The following is a 19,114-nucleotide window of genomic DNA, read 5'->3' as shown; positions in this document are numbered from 1 at the left end:
TGTCAGGAGACTCACACTAGAGCATAACCAGCCAACCAGACCAAAAGCTTAATTATGACAGGCAGTACACACAGTCAGGCATGCTATCTCGAGGAGTTGGTCAAGTGGCCGAGATTCTGGACAAGGGAGGGACTGTTACATGTTCTTATTTTAATCAATTCAATTCATATTTATTGAACACTTACTATGTGCAAAGTGCTGGAAGATGAGAAAGACATGGTCCTTATTTTTGGGAGCTTATAGACCCATGGAATCTATGACTAGATGAATTTTTACTCTTGGGCCATGTTGGAGGAAAGTGGATGGTAGGACTATAAATGTTTTCATTTGCTCAGAAATGACATGAGAAAGGAGCAAGACCTTGAAGTTGGATAGAGACTGGACATTCAGAAAACCTGGCTTAGAAGTAGACTGTCCAGACTCTCCTATCCATGGGATCTCCCACAGGGCATTTCCAAGGAAAACATCTGGATGAAAGACATCCCAACAACCATCACCCAACAAAGACAGCTGTGATTAGGAACAAATCCCCCTGGAACACTGCCACTCCTACAGAATGCACCCCACAGTCACCCCAGACATCTGCTGTTAACTAAAGCACTTAATGATGACAATGAGTTCTGACTGCCTGCCTCCTGCCAGGCACAGTACCAAACACTTCAAATACAAAACTGTGTTTAATCTTCACAACAATCTTAAGAAGCATTTGCTATTATTATTGTCCCCATAACACAGCTCAGGAAACTGAGGCTTAGAGAGGCCACGCCCACATAACCTGCCAAGGTAACCCGCTAAGGAAAGCAGAGCCCAGATGGGAGGCAGAGCCCCTCTTAGCACCTCCGTGTCCTGCCCAGACACAAGCAGGGGCTGGTGCTGCCTGGTATCCCCTCAACCTGCTCAGCTCAGAGCTGGACAAAGTGCCTTGGGGATGAACCTGGAATAAGCAGCTGAGTGGAGGGGATGTCAGGGAGGGCTTTTCTTTTTTTTCCAGTTACTAAAGTTGTAAAATGTCAGCCCTCAAAGCCATTTTCCAGAAAATCTACCTCAAGCCCCTCCTTCCACATATAAGGAAATTCAGGTTCAAAGAAATGTGACTGGCAGGCAGTCCACGGCTTCCTTTGCTGGGGCCTCACGCGCAGCCCAGCACTCTTGAGGATGCTCTGACACCTCTGGCGGCCTGTCAGTTCTTAGCTCAGTGCCCACGCAGACACTCATCGCCCCCTCGAGCTCCCAGGACAGGGCTCCCGGGCAGGAAAGTCCAGCCATCCCCCGCGGAGTCCCTCCCTCCTGCAAAGCCAAACGTCCGGCGGGAGTTAGTACTCCCGTCCTTGCAAACGCTTGCTCCGGCAAGAGTGCTTTCCCGCTTCCAGCTCTCTCTTAGCCTCCACAAATGGTTTTTTGAGCTACACGCGCGCGCGCGCGCGCGCACACACACAGACATACTTGTTACAGATAATGGATTAATCAGTACTGGACGCCAATTATTGAGCTTCTATGCCAAACACCAGGCGTGGAAAGGGAGTGGGCGGGGCTGGGGGCGTGGGCGGGGCTGTCGAGGCCGGGGCGAGCGTGGGCGGGGCTTGGCGGGCGCGCGCCGTGAAGGCCGCCTCATTTCCTCACGCGCGCCGGAAGTGGAGGTTGTCGGCGCGGCGGCGCGCCCGGAGAGTGGGCGGTGAAGGGGTGGCGGCCCCAGTGTGCCGGGCGCCGCCCAGGTGTGCCCGCGGCTGGGGAGCTGGCGGCGGGGCGGCAGCCGCGGTGAGTGGACGGGTGAACGCTGTGAGTACTCGGCCCACTTGGCCTCGCCCTCCCGCGGCTCCCACGGCTTGGGCCCGGCCCGTGAGGGCGCTGGGACGCGGGCCCCGGACTATGGGTCCCTGTCCGGGTCGGGTCACCTCACGGACGGGCTCTCCGGGGGTCCTGTCCCTGTGGGGTCGCCTCACGGGCAAACCCTCCAGAGTCTGCTCGGGTGTCAGGAAAAGCCGTGGTTTTTCGGAGTGGTTTGAGTTAGTTGGCTTTTAAGAACAGTGCTGGCAGAAGCCGTTGGTTTGCTAGTGTTTTATTTTTAATCACTTTTTTTTTTTAACTAACTCAGCACCATCTATGCTCCGCTCAGTGGATAAACTTTGTAGTCAGCTGTTTCCTCTTTATTGCATTAAAATAGTCTCCGACGGCAGCCTCTCTATTTCTGCCAGACGCTAGGCGCCTTTAAAAGATGCACATTTGTGTAGGAATTAGTGGGGCCCGAAGAGACTACAGGACGGGAAATCTTTTGCATTTTCAGACTTCATCTTGAAAATTACGCTCTTTCTGAGCAACTTGCTGAGGCATAATAGTAAACGCAATGGTGAAGCTTTTATTTATGATGATGTTATTGGCAGAATGAAAATTTGATTATAAATCTTAAGCTTTTATCCTTCAGCCTACTCCTGAGATTTATATGCGATGTCTGGACATTTAACTGTCATTGGAGGTTCTCAGGAGCTGGGCCTTCATTTCTGGTGGAATTAATGTTGTATTAAAATAGTACTTTCGAACGTGGAAGTAGGAAGCTAAGTATTTTATGACTGAGAATGTTAACGTTCGTTTTGTATTGTTCTTCTGATACCGTATTTTAAAATTGTCATTATGACTTAAAGAATGTAAAAAGGATGTTGGATTTCCAATATTTATGGCTCAGGCAATTTTGACATACAGTTTTAGTTCCATCGGTCCGGAAATTATGGGGTTTTTTTCTTTAACTCTTTGATTGAGGTATAAAATATATATGAAGTCCTTAAGTGCGTCAATCTTAATTGTACAGCTCAGTGAATTTTTATGTTTATTAACTTGTGCATTGTGCTCACTTCGGCAGCACATATACTAAAACTTGTGCGTCCACCAGCTAGATCAAATTATACCTATACAACATTTCCACCAACCCAGGAGTTTCTGCCTGCCTCTTTCAAGTCAGTTGTATGCCTGCCCCCCCCCCGCCCTCCCCCCATCAGTATTCTGATTTCTGTCATCATCTGTTAGTTTTGTCAGTTTGGGGCTTGATCATACAATATATTCAGCATATTACTTATGGGATTCACCCATAATGTTTCATGTATTAGTAGTTCATTCTTTTTTATTGCTGGGTAGTAATCCATTGCATGATTATATGACTACTCTCCTGTTGGTGGGTATTTATGTTTTCAGTTTTATGTATTTTGAAGAATGCTGTGAACAGTCTTATAAATTTCTTGGTAAGCATCTGTGCATTTCTGTCAGCTGTGAAATGGCTAAATCATAAGGCAGGTGGAAAATTACGTTTTAACCAGCATGGAGTTTTTTTTTTTTTTTAATACAGTTTGTTATTTAAATTCTATAGTATTAAAGACTGGTAAAAAGCATAACTATTATGATTTCAAGATTTAAGTGATTCATTACCATATTATTATTTTTACACCTTGGATTGTGATCTGTGACAGTCTTCTACCAAACTGTCATTATTTGTTTAACTGTTAGACAAGTCTGTTAGATACAGCTGGTTGTATAACACTTTGGTAAGAACTGTGTTACTCAAGTTAGTGGTTGTTAGGGGAAATGAAACACTGGAAGGATGTGACTAAAAATGGATAGAAGAATCATGGGATTGCAAGTCAAAGAACTTAACATTGTTATTGTACTGCACAAGTCCTAGATATAAATGTAAAACTGAATTATAAAGTTAGTTATAAATGTAAATTTGCTAGAGGTGTGCAGTGATTTCCACCTGTGCTGAGATACTGATATGTTTGTAATGGGAACAGACAACAAAAGTCACTAAACATTTGTGTGAAATCAGTAGCATATAAGAGATGCCCTAGACTGAACAAATACAACGACTAGACCTGAAGAATGGAGTTCATGTAAGAGAAGAGAACTCTGAGGTAAATACTAGTATGCTCAGATTTGGGAGGTTATCATGCTTACTGAACATACACAGGCTGCTCTGCAAATAAGCTTCAATATTAAAATATAGAAAGAAGGACAGGATAGCTATGCCATGGAAAATAGATCCAGGGGAGCCAATGTACATCTAATAGGAGTTCCAGGAGGGAAGAGAAATTAGAAGAGGAGAAATAACCGCCGAGATAACAGATCGAGAGGATTGGAATATCCAGGCAGAGTCTTGGGCAGCCAGATTAGACTTCTCATCTGGGACATGGAATGTTAGATGACAGTGAAGCAGTGTTTTAAAAGTACTCATTGGACATACTTTGAACTCAGAATCTTATCCCTAAGCGAACTGTTATTCAAAGTGGGAGCAAAATAAAATCATTTTTACCCAGACTCACTCGGAATACCGCAGGATGTACTATATCAAATGAAAAATTAATCCAAGAAAATAGATGTGGAATTCAAGAAATAGTGATTTTAAAAAACAGTAAAACTTATTTCTTTACTTGCACATATAAGGCTTTTATGCTGAGATGTTTAATAGTGGCAATACATTTGGAAGGATACACAAAAACTGGAGAGGTGAACTGGGCCTCTGGGATAGAAGAAGGAGGTTTCACTGTATGCCCTTATAGCATGTTTAGCCTTTTGATCACATGTATTTATTTTGTGGAATTTTATAAATATAAAAAAATTTTAGGAGTGTAAAAACTGTAAGGGTTTAGAGCATGGGTTGCCAAGTCTGGCTGACCACATATTTTAGTATGATCTGTGACCTAAGAGTGGCTTTTATATTTTTAAGTGCTTGGGAAAAAAAACAAAAGAATAATTCTTTGTGACATGAAAATTATATGAAGTTCAAATTTCAGCATCCATTGGAACACATCTATGCCATTCATTTATGCATTTTCTAGGCTACTTTTTTGCTACAAGACAGAGTTGACTGGTTGTGATATTTATTATTTGACTCTTTACCAAAAATGTTTGCTAACCTCTGATTTAGAGGTCAGATATAGACTTCCATATATATAAGAATTTTGCTAATAATAAAGGTAGCATTTCAAATTAGTGACTGGCCCATGGATTGCTTAAAAAGTGGTAAGAATTGACTATCTATTTGAGAAGATAAATTTTATATTAGGATTTTTTCAGGTGGGGATACCAAAATCAAGATGTCATGCAGGAAAAGACTGATAGGTTTAACCAGTAACAACAACAATGAAACAAAACTTTGGATAATGGGGAATAATACCTAAAACTTATTGTACACTTAATGCTTGTCATGTTTTACTTGGTTAATTGTTACAATAACACTGCAAGGTAGGATCTGTAATTATCCCCACTTAACAGGTGAGAAAACTGAAGTTTATGGAGAGATTAAGAAACCTTGTCTGTATTGAGTTAAAAAGTAGTAGAGCAGATACATGAATTTAGGCCATCTGGCTCCCAAGCCTGTTGTACAGACGAAAACTGAGATATTTGTAATTTGTTAACATTGTATAGGCATTATCTCTGTCAGCACATCTAGATCTACCTCATTCCTTTTAGATATTTTGTTGCGTGAATGTTTGCAGTTTACTTAACCTTTCTCCTATTGATGGACTTTAAGTTGTTTTTATTTTTATTTTGCTGTTATATATAACACTAGTAAACATCTTATGCATGTGACTTTATAAACTAGTATGAATATTTCTGTAGTATAGAATCTTAAAAGTGGAATTGCAAATTGTTGGGTTAAACGGCATGTGCATTTAAATCAGTTTTATCCTCCAAAAAATAAGAATGTGTGTGTATGTATATGTGTATTTTTAGTTTGTCTTTAATCAAAGGTGTTGTAACATCTTGGAAAGAACCTTGGCCATCCAGACAAACTATGGATGAAGGCCAGAAAGGTTAAATATTATGCCCAAGATTACATAGCTTTTTATGGATGAAGGCCAGAAAGGTTAAATATTATGCCCAAGATTACATAGCTATCAAGTAGCTATTATACTTGACTCTTTGAATTATTTTCACTGTATGACTGGCTGCCTTTGGCACATTTTTCTGTTTTACCTATAATAATATGAGTATTAGTGCCATCTATCTGGCTGAAATCTGTAAGTTTAGTTTTCCCCAGAAACACTTGTCAGAATGATCCATCTGATGTTACTTGTCCTTGGCACCCAACACAGTGCCTATCTTAGTCAGTTTGGATAATTATAACAAAGTGCCATAGACTGAGTGGCTTACAGACAACAAATATATTTCTTAAGTCTGAGATCAGGGTGCCAGCATGCATGGTTGGGTTCTGTGAGGACCCTTTTCCGGCTTGTAGGCTGCCAACTTCTCATTATATCTTCACATGGCAGAAAGAGGGCTACTTAGTTCTCTGGGGTCTCTTTCATAAGGGCACTAATCCCATTCATGAGGGCTCCACACTTATGCACTGATTACCTTCCAAGGGCCCTATCTCTGTCATTTTGGGGGATAGAATTTCAGCATATGAATTTGGCAGGGGGAGGGGAGAAACATTCCATTCATTGCAATGACTGACACACAGTAGGTACTCAAATATTTGTTGAATCATGCTGCCTTTTGGTGATCAGTATTTCTGAATATTTACAAAGCATTTATTCAATGATGTGTTATGGAATACATATATCATTATAATACTCATTAATTGCTCAAGAAATAAAAAGTTTTAATTCCCTCCCTCACATATGTTTGTACTTCATAATGTTTTGATTTACTAGCAGAGCTTTTGTTTTCCAAATAATTTTTGTGACTTTGTTTTTGTTTAAAAAAAAGAATTCAAAATTATATGTTTAGTTTTTTAAAACTTTAATAAGAAATTATTCTGTACAGAAAATGTAGGAAGATTATACAGACTAGAACTTTGAAAATAAATAGATACAGATTCAAATGGATTGTTTGTATTTTGCAGGAAGCAGTAGGCTACTCTTATTGCAGAAGTTAGTTTGGTACACTGCAGGGTAAGCATCCTGGAAATGATGTATGAAATGTGTATTAGTTCCGTAAAATTATAGAATCAAAAGATTGAGTAGAAACTGCTTTAAGGTTGTATTATGTAGGAATCAGTGCTGTAGAATGAACTATGTTAACACTCTTTTGTTGTCTCAAAATCACAAGCCAAATAGAGAAGATGTAACAAGACCTTCAGAGTAATCTGTGTTCTACATTTTTGAGGGGTGGGGAGGGCAGGGGATGTGCTTAGTTTTTTAAATCCAAACTTGTAGTCAACAAATCTTCGTGCTTGTCTTAATGAACAAAATGGAGGTTACTTACAAATGCCTCTTTGGCACTACTACTAGAACTAAATCTGATTTGGTTTTGTTTTTTAAACAGCTTCATTGAGGTATAATTGACATGTAATAAACTACACATATTTAAAGTACACAATTTGATAATGTGAACATATGTATATACCTGAAATCATCACCACAATCAAAATGATGGACATATCCATCACTCCCAAAAGTTTCTTTGTGCCTTTTTATAATTCCTTCCTCGTACCACCTTCCCTACCCCCACCCCATCCCGAGCAACCACTCATTCCTCTGCTTTCTGTCACTACAAGTTACCTTACATTTTCTAGAATTTTATATAAATGGAATCATACTCTCATCGTAGTCTTTTGTTGGGCTTCTGTTATTGAGATTCAGCCACACTGAAGCATGTATCAGTGTATTCCTTTTTCTTGCTGAGCGGTGTTCCATTGTATGGCTGTAACAGTTTGTTTAACACATCCACTTGTTGATGGACATTTGAGTTGTTTCTAGTGGTGGGATGGTGCATATAAAGCTGCTATGTACATTTGTGTACAAGTCTTTGTGTGGGCATATGCTTTGATTTCTCTTGGTTAAATATCTAGTAATGGAATGGCTCAATCAGACAGGCTTATATTTAACTTGACTGTGAAACCATCTTACATTCCCTCCAGCAGTGTATTAAAGTTCTAGTTCCTCCACATTGTCACCAGCACATCAGTCTTTTTAATTTTAGCCTGTCTAATATTAGCCATTCTGTGGTATCTCATTGTGGTTTGAATTTGCATTTCCCTAATGGCTAACAATGTTGAGCATTTTTTTTCATGTGCTTATTTGAAGTGTTTCTTCATATCTTTTGCCAGTTTTTGATTGAGTTGTGTTTGTTTTGTTATTGCATTTTGATACTTTTAAAATATATTCTGAATACAAGTCCTTTATCATATATATGCTTTGCCCATATTTTCTCCTGGTCTGAGACTTGTTTTTCCATTCTCTTAATAGTGTGTTTCAAAAAGCACAAATTTTGATAAAGTCCCATTTATCAATTATGCTGTTAGTGTCCTATCAAAGAAATCCCTGCCTAACTCAAGGTCACAAAGATTTTCTCCTATGCTTTCTTCTAGTTTTATAGCTTTAGGTTTTTCATTTAGATCTGTGATTCATTTTGCGATTTTCTTTTAATTGAAATATAGTTGACTTACAATATTATATTAGTTTCAGGTGTACGATGTAGTGATTTATACCTAGAAGTTTGTACCTCGTAATCCCCTCCCCCCATCATGCCCCTCCCTCCGTGATTTATTTTTGAAGAATCTCCTAGTGCATATGAAGTGGTATCTCATTGTGGTTTTGATTTGCATTTCCCTGTTGGCTTATGATACTGAACATCTTTTCATGTATTTGTAGGCTTAATCTTTAGAGAAATGTCTATTCATATCTTTTGCTATTGGATTATTTATCTTTTTAATGTTGAATTGTAAGAGTTATTTATGCATTTTTGATGTAGACATCTAACAGATATATGATTTACAAGTATTTTTTTCCATCCTTTTCACTTCCTTGATATCCTTTATAGCACAAAAGTTTTTAATTTTTTTAAACTTTTTAATTTTAATGAAGTCCAGTTTATTTATTTGAAGATTATTTATTTATTTCAAGATTTACACTTATGTTTTGTTCTAAGAATTTTATAGTTTTAACTCTTACATTTAGATCTTTGACCCATTTTGAGTAAATTTTTGACTAGGTTGAGGTAAGGATTCAGTTTCATTCTTTTGCTTGTGAGTATCCAGGTGTCCTAGCACCATTTATTGAAAAGGCTGTTCTTTTCCCATTGATTTACCTTGCCACCAATGTTGAAAATCAGTTGACTTAATGTAAAGGCTTATTTCTGGACTCTAAATTCTATCCCATTAATCTGTATGTCTAGTCTTAATGCTAGTTCCATCGTGTCTTGATTACTGTAGCTTTGAAGTAAGTTTTGAAATGGGAAAGTTGAGTCCTCCAATTTTGCTCTTCTTTCTCAATACTGTTTTGGCTATTCTGGTTTCCTTGAATTTCTGTGTGAATTTTAGGATAAGCTTATTGATTTATATAAAGCTGGGAATCTGAAGAGGATTGTATTGAATCTGTAAATCAATTTGGAAAGTACTGCCATCTTAATAATATCAAGTCTTATAATCTGTGAACGTGGTATCTTTCTATTTATTCAAATCTTTAATTTCTTATAACAGTGTTTTGTAGTGTTCAGAGTACAAGTCTTGTACTTCTTTTGTTAAAATTATTCCTAAGCATTTAATTCTTTTTTGTATAAATCAAATTGTTTTCTTAATTTTATTTTCAGATTGTTCATTGCTGGTATATAGAAATGCAATTAATTTTTGTGTATTAATTTTATATCCTGCAACCTGACTGTGCTCATATATTACTTATAATAGATTTTTAGTGAATTCCTTGGTGTTTTCTGTATACAAGATCACATCATCTGCAAATAGTTTTACTTATTTTTTTTTAACTTGGAGGTCTTTTATTTTCTTACCTTGCCTAATTGCCCTAACTAGAGCATCCTCCAGTATAGTGTTTAATAGAAGTGATAAGAGCAGACATCCTTGTCTTATTCCTGGTCTTAGGGGGAGTACATGAAGTCTTTTACCATTAAATATGAAGTTAGTTACGGGTTTTTTGTATATGCCCTTTATCGGGTTGAGGAAGTTCCCTTCTACTAGTTTGTTGAGTGTTTTTTTCAGGAAGTGGTGCTGGATTTCATAAAATGCTTTTTCTGTGTCTATTGATACAGTCATATGGGTTTTGTCCTTTACTAATGTGGTGTATTGCATTGATTTTTGGATGGTAAATTCACCTTGCATTTTGGGGATAAATCTCACGAGTCATGGTGTTATGTGTTGATAGATTCAGTGTGCTAATATTTTGTTAAGGATTTTTCTGTCTGTATTCATAAAGAATATTGGTCTGAAGTTTTCTTTTGATACCTTTATCTGGTTTTAATATCAGAATAATACCAGCCTTATAGAATGAGTTGAGAAGTATTCTTTATGCTTTTTGGAGGAGTTTGTGAAAAATTGGTATTAATTCTTTTTTTTAATAAGCAACAAGAATTTATCACTATGTAACACGGGGAACTATGTTCAATATCCTGTATTAATCTATAATGGAAAGTAATCTATATATATATATATAAAACTGAATCACTTTGAATCACCTGAAACTAACACAATATTGTAAATCAACTGTACTTCAATTTAAAAAAAAAAGAATAAAAGATGGATATCCAGGCAAATACAGTAAACAATCAAATTAGGCTATGCATTCTTTAAAACCAAGTTTGGACTCTAAACATTTTAACTCTGGTGTCATGAAGCTCACTTGACAAAGCATGTCATTAAGGCGAAGGTAGGGGTCAGCTCAAGTCTAGAGAATTCCACCAAATCCTTCCTGTACCCAGAATCTAAGCCACGGGTCCAGGGAGACTGTCCACCTGTGAGGTTACTCCACATTTCATTATTGAAATCCTTTTATGGAATTCAGGGTAGGCATGTCAGGTATAAACTTTTTTTGCATGTGTGTAACAGGTAGCAGAATTTTTGTAACACATTGGCTGGGGCCCGGTGGTTCATGAACCACTGGAATCGATTCTGGAACCGCGTTGATCCTCAGTTCCTCCTTGGAGGTCGGAAGTTCCGTCTCGTCTGCGCTGGCGGCCAGGCACGCGTCCCTCTTGTGCTTGGGCTGCTCCCAAGGCGGCCGCGTGCGGGGCTGGGAGTGGGCCAGGCTGGGTTCGGGACAGGGTCGGAGCCAAACCGGTCTGTTATTAATTCTCGCTAACAGTTGGTTGAATTCACTAGTAAAACCATCTGGTTCTAGACTTTTCTTTGTGGGTAGTGTTTTGATAACTAATTCAGTCTCATTATAGATCTATTCATATTTACTATTTCTCCTTGAGTCAGTAGCAGTAGTTTGTGTCTTTATAGGGCCTAGTCCATTTACAGTTTAAAGCAATTTAAATAATAACAGAAATTTTGTAATTTTCCATGTAGTTAACGTTTCTGTTTTCTTCATTGCTTTGTGTAGTTCCATATTTCCATCTGGTATCATTTTCCTTCTGCCTAAAGAACTTGTAGTGCCAGGTCAGATGGTGATGAATTCTTCTGACTTTTTAATATCTAAAAAAAGTAATTGTTCTTGAAAGATACCTAGAATTTCTGAGTATAGAATTTTAGGTAGACGTATTTTTCCTTTCAGTCCTATAAAGCCATTGCTCCACTCTGTTTCTTGTGTGTGGTGGTTTTCCTTAAGCCACTGTTAAGATTTTCTAATTATCTTAAGATTTGAGCAATTTGATCATCATGAGCCTTGCTTTAGTTTGCTTTGTGGCTCTTGTGTTTCGTATTCGTTGAGCTTCTTGGATTGATATATTGGTAGTTTTCATCAAATTTGGAAAATTTTTAGCCTTATTTCTTTAAATATTTCCACCAGCCTCTTCCCTCCTTGGAGATTCTACTTACTATATATGTTAGGCAGCTTGAAGTTGTCATACAGTTTACCAGGTGCTCTATTTATGTGTTTCATTCTTTTTTGCTTCTATATTTTGAATAATTCTTTTGCTGTGTCTTCAATTTATGAATATTTTTTCTGAAATATCTAATCTGCTGTCAATCCCTTTCAGTATAGTTTTCATCTCAGACATTGAAGATTTCATCTCCTGTAGTTTAATTTGGAACTTTTTTTTATGTCAGCCATGTCTCTCCTTAGTTTTTTGAACATGAACATCTTTTTAAATACAGTTATAACTGTTTTAATGTCCTTTTCTGTGAACTTGAGCATCTGTATCATTTCTAGGTCAGTTTCAATCTTTGAGTTTTTTCATTATGGGCTGTATTTTTCTTTTTCTTTGTGTGCATGATTGTTTTTGTTTGGATGTCAGGCATTTTGAATTTTATTTTACTGGGTGCTGGATATTTTTATATTCCTATAAATATTTGTGAGGCTTGTTGTGCAGTTACATGGAAACAGTTTGATCCTTTCAGGTCTTGCTTTTAAGATTTGTTGGCAGGACCAGACCCATGTTTAGTCTAGAGCTAATTATTTCCCACTACTGAGGCAAGACCTTTTTGAGTACTTTACCCAATGCCCCATGAATTTTGAGGTTTTCCAGTCTGTCTGGTGGGAACATTCACTGTTCTTGGCTCTGTTTGAATGCTGGGTTCTGTGTCTTCTAATTTTTTGTGTGCTTCTTTCCTTAGCTTCAGTTAGTTTCTTCCTATACCTGCAGTGATCAGTGCCCTACTGCGCACCCAAAGGGTGTCATCTTCAGATCTCTGGAGTTCTCCCCTGCTGCAGCTCTCTCCTCAGGTACTATATCCTTTGAATCTAGCTGCCTTGGTCTCCTCAGACTGTCAGTTCCATCTTAGCAACTCAGGGTGCTGGCTGGGCTCTGCTTAGGAGTGGACTCCCTGTGCTGTGTCCTGGAAACTAAGGCAGTAAGCTTTGCAATCAGTTGTTTTCTTGTTTTGGGTCACTGTACGTTATTACCTAATGTTCAGTATCTTGAAAATCATTGCTTCATATATATTGGGGTTTTTTTTAATTAATTTTGTTTGTTTTTAGTTGTTTCAAGTGTCAGAGTAAATCTGGTCCATGTTATTCTATCTTGATTGTAAGAGGCTTTAGTCTGTTTTAAAGAGTAAGAATTGATGGCTCCTAAGGTTTATTTCAACTCTGAGATCTTTGATTTTGTTTTATATATCTTTGACAGCTCAATTTCCCATCTCGACAGTGTCCCATTCTCTCCTCAGAACACTTTACTGTCTGCTGTTGGTGCTTGAAAGGTTGCTTGGGATTAACTCTGGGTTATGAGTGAACCTTGTTTATCATACAGACACACTACAGAGAATGATGGCAATCAAGGTGTAACAGCAGAAAATGGGTGTTTTCTCTAATACTGTTCTTAGCATAATCAGAGCTGTCATAATCTAGTCTTCCAGGATGTGGCTAAAGAGTTCCCTTCAGGAACTAGGCAAATAAAACTTTAATTGGAATCGTATTTTTAACAACCAACCACAGAGCTGTGTTGGTAACATTTGTATTCTAAAGTAATTACAGCAACTTTTCTTTCAGTGGATAATATTCAACTGTAAGATAAGCATGTAAGATATCTGAAACCTATATTTTGCTTAAAGGAGGGAGAAAGAAACCTTGGCTTTAATGCTACCACTTAGTAGTTATGTAACGTAATTAACCTTACTTAAATCGTTTCATTTCTGAGCCTGTTTTTCCTATCCAGAATGAAGATAATAGCAACACTATTCTGAAAAGATGGCAAGGGAAATGTATAAAAATACTTCCTAAAGCAGTATCAAGATTTTTGTATCACAACCCACTTATAAATACACTTTATGTGGATATCTCATGCCTATGCATGTATGTATGTGTGTGTGTATATGTGTGTGTGCATGTGTGTGTGTGTATGTATATATGTATATATATATATATTTGCAACCAAAAACTACTATATGTGATATACACCAGTATTTCCTGTTCTAGTTCACTGAAAAATAAACCTTTGGTAGTGACCCATTAATGGGTGATTTCTCACAGTTTAAAATATATTATCTATATAAAGAAAGAGAAACTGTGAGGTATCATATTAATAAAAGGTTGAAATACTTAAATTATATACTGTTAGTTCTATTATTAAGTTTGAATATAGTATAGTTAAATATGTATAACTTTATTATCAACAATTATATAAGATTATATCTCCACATTTTTAGCTCTAGTCTTTTCCCTGATAAACAGGCTTAGTAGTAACTTATAAATAGTTAAAAGAGATACCTCTGAGTTTTAACTTTTAAACAATGAAATTTAAGTGGTTTCTTATGCTAAGAATTACAGTTTTGAGGCATGTTAAAGTCCTGGAACTAATACTAGCTTTACATCCTTGTTTTTTGCTTAGTTTTCTTAATACTGAGTTTTTTCCTTTTTTTCTGTGTCACTTAAATAACATTTACAATCAGTAAAACAGATGCCACCATAGTAAAACTTACTTGTGGTGAGTTAAATTTTTAAGAATACTTAGTTATCTTTTGGTTAACTAAAGAAATAAATGAAAAAGGGTAGTTAAGTCCATAGTTTGTGGCCCACTAGCCATAAGAAGTTTGAATCTGTCCTGCATTTTGCACAGATATGTGCCACAGAAAACACACATTGCAGCATTTTTCACAGAAGGCATCCAGGCTTTCCTAATGACCAAGAAGCTGGCTAGGACTGATGTTCCCACGTGACCTTCCTCCATAGGTTCTGCTGCACTGGTAGAAGCCAGCTCTGTTAAAAGCCTACTGTAATATCGCATATTCTTCTTGACAAACACTTCATTAGAACAGAAGTCCTCTCTGCAGGGGAGGCCTTCCCTGTGCCTGTCTTCTAGATCTAACTTTCTCTATTTCTAGAAGGGGATTTTTAGTTTAGAAAGAAACAAGGAAGACCTCACACAACTTGGTTGTGGTATGAAGGATAGCATCTAATTTTATAAATTTATAAACAGTTCTTAAATTTTTTCCCTGCAGATAAACATTTTCATGTTTTTTTTTCTTTATATAGACTCCAGACCTTTCCAGACTTATAGGAAATCTGTTGCTGTGCAATACGGTGGAAAGAATTATGTGATCTAATGCTCAAATAATCTACTGGAGGACTTTGGATATAAAAATGTTTCTTAATGTGTTTTCCAGATGTCTGTGACCTTTTGAAATTGCTTTTCCCCCCACTTAATTTTAGGGCTGTTAGAGTGACTGAGTTGAGCTATAGAAATTAATGAAGTAGAATGCTTGAATTGGATAAACTGGAAGACAGTATCTCTCTAGAAAGCCATTATGAATATAACAAAAACAGTTTATAGTTCTTCCCAAATGGTGATATGCTATAGATGGGAAATGGCAAGTTAATCAAAATATTTTGTTAATAAAGAGTTATATGTGATGTAATTTTCAAATAGTTAGAGACCAATAGAATCTACATAATACAAACTATGCTAAACATAATTTTAATGGTTCATTGATTCATTCAGGTTATGGATGTATAGACATTCTGGTTGAAAGTATTACGTGCGAAATTTTAGTGTTTTGTAAGGTATTTTTCTTAATACTTTCTCCCAGGTTTTATTGACTATTCTAAATTAGTGCCTCTCATGGTGCTCTACCTGCAGTAGTCATATAGCCAAGTTTATCGAAGCTATCAACAATTTGATATGCTTAAGGAAACAAAATTCTGATTGATTCTGATCTGTTTCTTTCAGAAAAATCACCACCCATGTAATGGAATTTTACCTGATGTGTAGGTCAGATTTCTTTATTCTGGATATCGTGCTAAAAGTACAGGAAAAATGCATTATTTCTCATTTCTGCAAGTAGTCTTCACTGCTGAAGGAAGAAATTTTTTAAGCTACAGCCGAATTCATTTTGGTACTTTTTATGGAAATCCTGATTTTGTTTTTACTTTTTTATAACCTTTTGCTAAAGGAATGAACAAGCAAAGAGCTTATCTCATTAGACAAGTCCATAATAATAAGAATGCCTAGAAGAGGATTGATTCTTCAGACCCGGACCCACTGGCTACTGTTTGGTCTTGCTTTACTCTGCAGTTTGGTGTTATTTTTATATCTTCTGGAATGTGCCCCCCAGACTGATGGAAATGCATCTCTTCCTGGTGTCATTGGGGAAAATTATGGTAAAGAATATTATCAAGCCCTCCTACAGGAACAAGAAGAACATTATCAAACCAGAGCAACCAGTCTGAAACGCCAAATTGCCCAATTAAAACAAGAATTACAAGAAATGAGCGAGAAGATGAGATCATTGCAGGAGAGAAGGAATGTAGGGGCTAATGGCATAGGCTATCAAGGAAACAAAGAGCAAGCACCTAGTGATCTTTTAGAGTTCCTTCATTCCCAAATTGACAAAGCAGAAGTCAGCATAGGAGCCAGACTACCTAGTGAGTATGGAGTCATTCCCTTTGAAAGTTTTACCTTAATGAAAGTATTCCAGTTGGAAATGGGTCTCACTCGCCATCCTGAGGAAAAGCCAGTTAGAAAAGATAAGCGAGATGAATTGGTAGAAGTTATTGAAGCCGGCTTGGAGGTCATTAATAATCCTGATGAAGATGATGAACAGGAAGATGAGGATGGTCCCCTTGGAGAGAAACTGATATTTAATGAAAATGACTTCATAGAAGGTAATGTGAAAAATATGTTGATCCATAGTTATGTTAGTATGATAGAATCCTATTATTGTATGCTGGCGATATGTCAGTCATTACCCACAGTATTAAAGCATTTAAATTTTTAACCACTAAATTCCAACAAGAATCTGAAGTGACTTTTTAGAAAAAATTATAATGTGACCGTAATAAAATAGAAAATAAGGAGCAGGGAAATAGAAAAAAATCTAAGCTCATGTAGCAAAATACCCCCCAAGCTGAAGGGCTCTTCAGGTTGTGTGTGTATTTGCATATATATGTATTTGCATTCATTTCTTAACTGGTCTTGATGTTCCTTTTTTATATATTTTTAAATATATGAACTGAGACTCAAGATTTGAAAACCATTTGCTGAAGGAAAGAAAAAATTCTAATTTAGCTGATTAGTGGTTATTCTATATTTTGGGGGGAGGAGAAACACATGTCAGAACATCAGGCATACATAGTTCTGAAAAGCATATTTGGCATTTGTAAAAGTAAAGAAATAAACCTGATTTTCTATTACAGACTGCAGAAAGGGCATGGATTTTTATATCAGTATGGGACATGACTCAAAAGTTGAGGAACACTTGTAATTTAAGATATTTGTTCATTGATATAAACAGGAATAATTATAGATCTCAACCCATCTCCCTCTTAATACTCCCTGCTAGATATTTAATTGCAGACTTAAAGCCATTTTGTATACAAATACTTCTTAAAAGTTGTCTTTGCTTCATTCTATAAACAGTATACCACATGTAGGCTTTTTTGATCCCAAATCATCATGGGTATCACTTGCTTGAGGCTTTTAGAGGCCATCAGGAGGACATTGAGCTTTTCTGTGGCATTTCAGCTATCTTCTGCCTATAGCCATCTCTTTCTGCTGCTGTCACTTCCTGCAATTTTTGATGGGTTGTTTCTTTCAGAACTCTTCTAATTTTTCTGCATGCTCAGCTTTTTGTCTTCTGACTCTGTATGTTTGTAACTTATGGCAGAATTGAAAGCTACAGAGGAAATAAGATAACTAACTAAGATGTATAAAATGTCTTCATGTCCGCCTAAAAAGAAAGGAACCTATGGCAGTTTTATTTCTACAGCTTCTGCTTTTCTTATAACTCTCCTTGGATTCTGTCACTTACAGGATTTTTCTCTGCATGAAACATATTTTGTCCCTCACTTTTTCTCCATTGTACCTCTTCCTTCACCAAAAAAAAAAATAATTACTGACAATGACTGAGTAACTCCTGTTCCTCTTCCAGACTTTAGCTTAGATGTCACTTCTTCTGGGAAGGCATCTCCAACCTGCAAGTCTAAGATAGCAGTGCCTCCTATGTGCTCTTGTGACCTCTACCCTGTGTCCTCTCTCAAAGCACTTTTGTGCTCTTGTGACCTCTACCCTGTGTCCTCTCTCAAAGCACTTTTGTGCTCTTGTGACCTCTACCCTGTATTCTCTCTCAAAGCACTTTTCATAGTATATGGCATTGCCCATCTCCTGTTAGACTGTCAGTCTCAGGAGGAGTGGGACTTGTTCACTGATTTATTCCCAGATGTTGACTGACTCACACTTCTGTAAGTCTAACCTCTCTCCTCAGTGTTGCCCAGGAGACTTCCATACTTTTTTCCTAAAGGCATCTCAAATCACCATGTTTAAATTTATGCTAACTTTTCGTCTGACTTTGCTCTGTTCAGAATGTGTATGTTTGCATGTGTATATCACTGTAATATTATTTCTTTATTTCTCTATCACCCTCACTCAGCTGACCCTTCCTCAGAACTGGGACATGTATCGCTCTTTATACCATCAGTGCCTGGCACAAATGCACTCAATTCGTTTTTGTTAAGCTGAACCGACTAATAGACATTGTGACTCTCAGGTCTAGAATTTAGTATTGCTATAAGTAATTTCTTTATTTTCGTCATTTGGTTTTGTATTGATAGGCTCTGCTATTTAAAAAGTCATATGTAAAAAGGAATCATTGTCATTTTTTTTTAATTGGGAGGAGAGGTAATTATGTTTACTTATTTATTTTATTTTTAGAGGAGGTACTGGGGATTGAACCCAGGACTTTGTGTATGCCAAGGTACATAGTGTGACTGCACTCTGCCACTTGAGCTATACCCTCCCCAAGGAATCACTGTCATTTGGAGCATATTTTATGGATTGAATACTCTAGCGGAGTGGTGAATGCTTTTTTAACCTCTCCTTTTAAAGAAATAGTTGTTACCGACTGTACAGTGGGGATAAATATTTTTACAAATAAATAAAACTCCTATAAGTTTGGTTTTGCATTCTTGATATTTGGGTGAAATCAGTAGCCACATTGAATTTGTAAACTTTGACATGGAGACATCTTTGTTCCTAACTCTTTCCTTTAGGTTATTATCGTACTGAGAGAGATAAGGGCACACAGTATGAGCTCTTTTTTAAGAAAGCAGACCTTATGGAATATAGACACGTGACCCTCTTCCGCCCTTTTGGACCTCTCATGAAAGTGAAAAGCGAGATGATTGACATTACTAGGTCAATTATTAATATCATCGTGCCACTTGCTGAAAGGACTGAAGCGTTCTCGCAGTTTATGCAGAACTTCAGGTAACTCTCAAGGCTTAGTGATTTGGCTAAGTGCTCCTTTAAAAAAAAGCATATTTCTTGCCGTTTTATTTAACTTACCTTCACTGAGTATGATGAC

General features: G+C 37.2%; 1 protein-coding gene across 4 annotated transcripts in view; it reads left to right on the top strand.

Annotated features, from left to right (window-relative positions):
• Positions 1-1,599: 1,599 nt before the first annotated feature.
• The window catches only part of CSGALNACT2 (chondroitin sulfate N-acetylgalactosaminyltransferase 2), a 48,916-nt gene continuing 31,401 nt past the window's right edge, over positions 1,600-19,114 (top strand). For 3 of the 4 annotated variants that reach the window (XM_074374431.1, XM_074374429.1, XM_074374432.1), the window contains exons 1-3: positions 1,600-1,755; positions 15,484-16,418; positions 18,801-19,017. In XM_074374431.1, coding sequence (XP_074230532.1) covers positions 15,758-16,418; positions 18,801-19,017 — 878 coding nt within the window. In that variant the 5' untranslated portion in view covers positions 1,600-1,755; positions 15,484-15,757. Of the gene's footprint in view, positions 1,777-15,483; positions 16,419-18,800; positions 19,018-19,114 lie in introns of all 4 variants that reach the window. The other variant, XM_074374430.1, reaches the window with a different exon arrangement.

Source organism: Camelus bactrianus, chromosome 11 (assembly GCF_048773025.1).
Source record: "Camelus bactrianus isolate YW-2024 breed Bactrian camel chromosome 11, ASM4877302v1, whole genome shotgun sequence".
Lineage (NCBI taxonomy): Eukaryota > Metazoa > Chordata > Mammalia > Artiodactyla > Camelidae > Camelus > Camelus bactrianus.
This window is presented reverse-complemented; position numbering and strand designations above follow the sequence as displayed.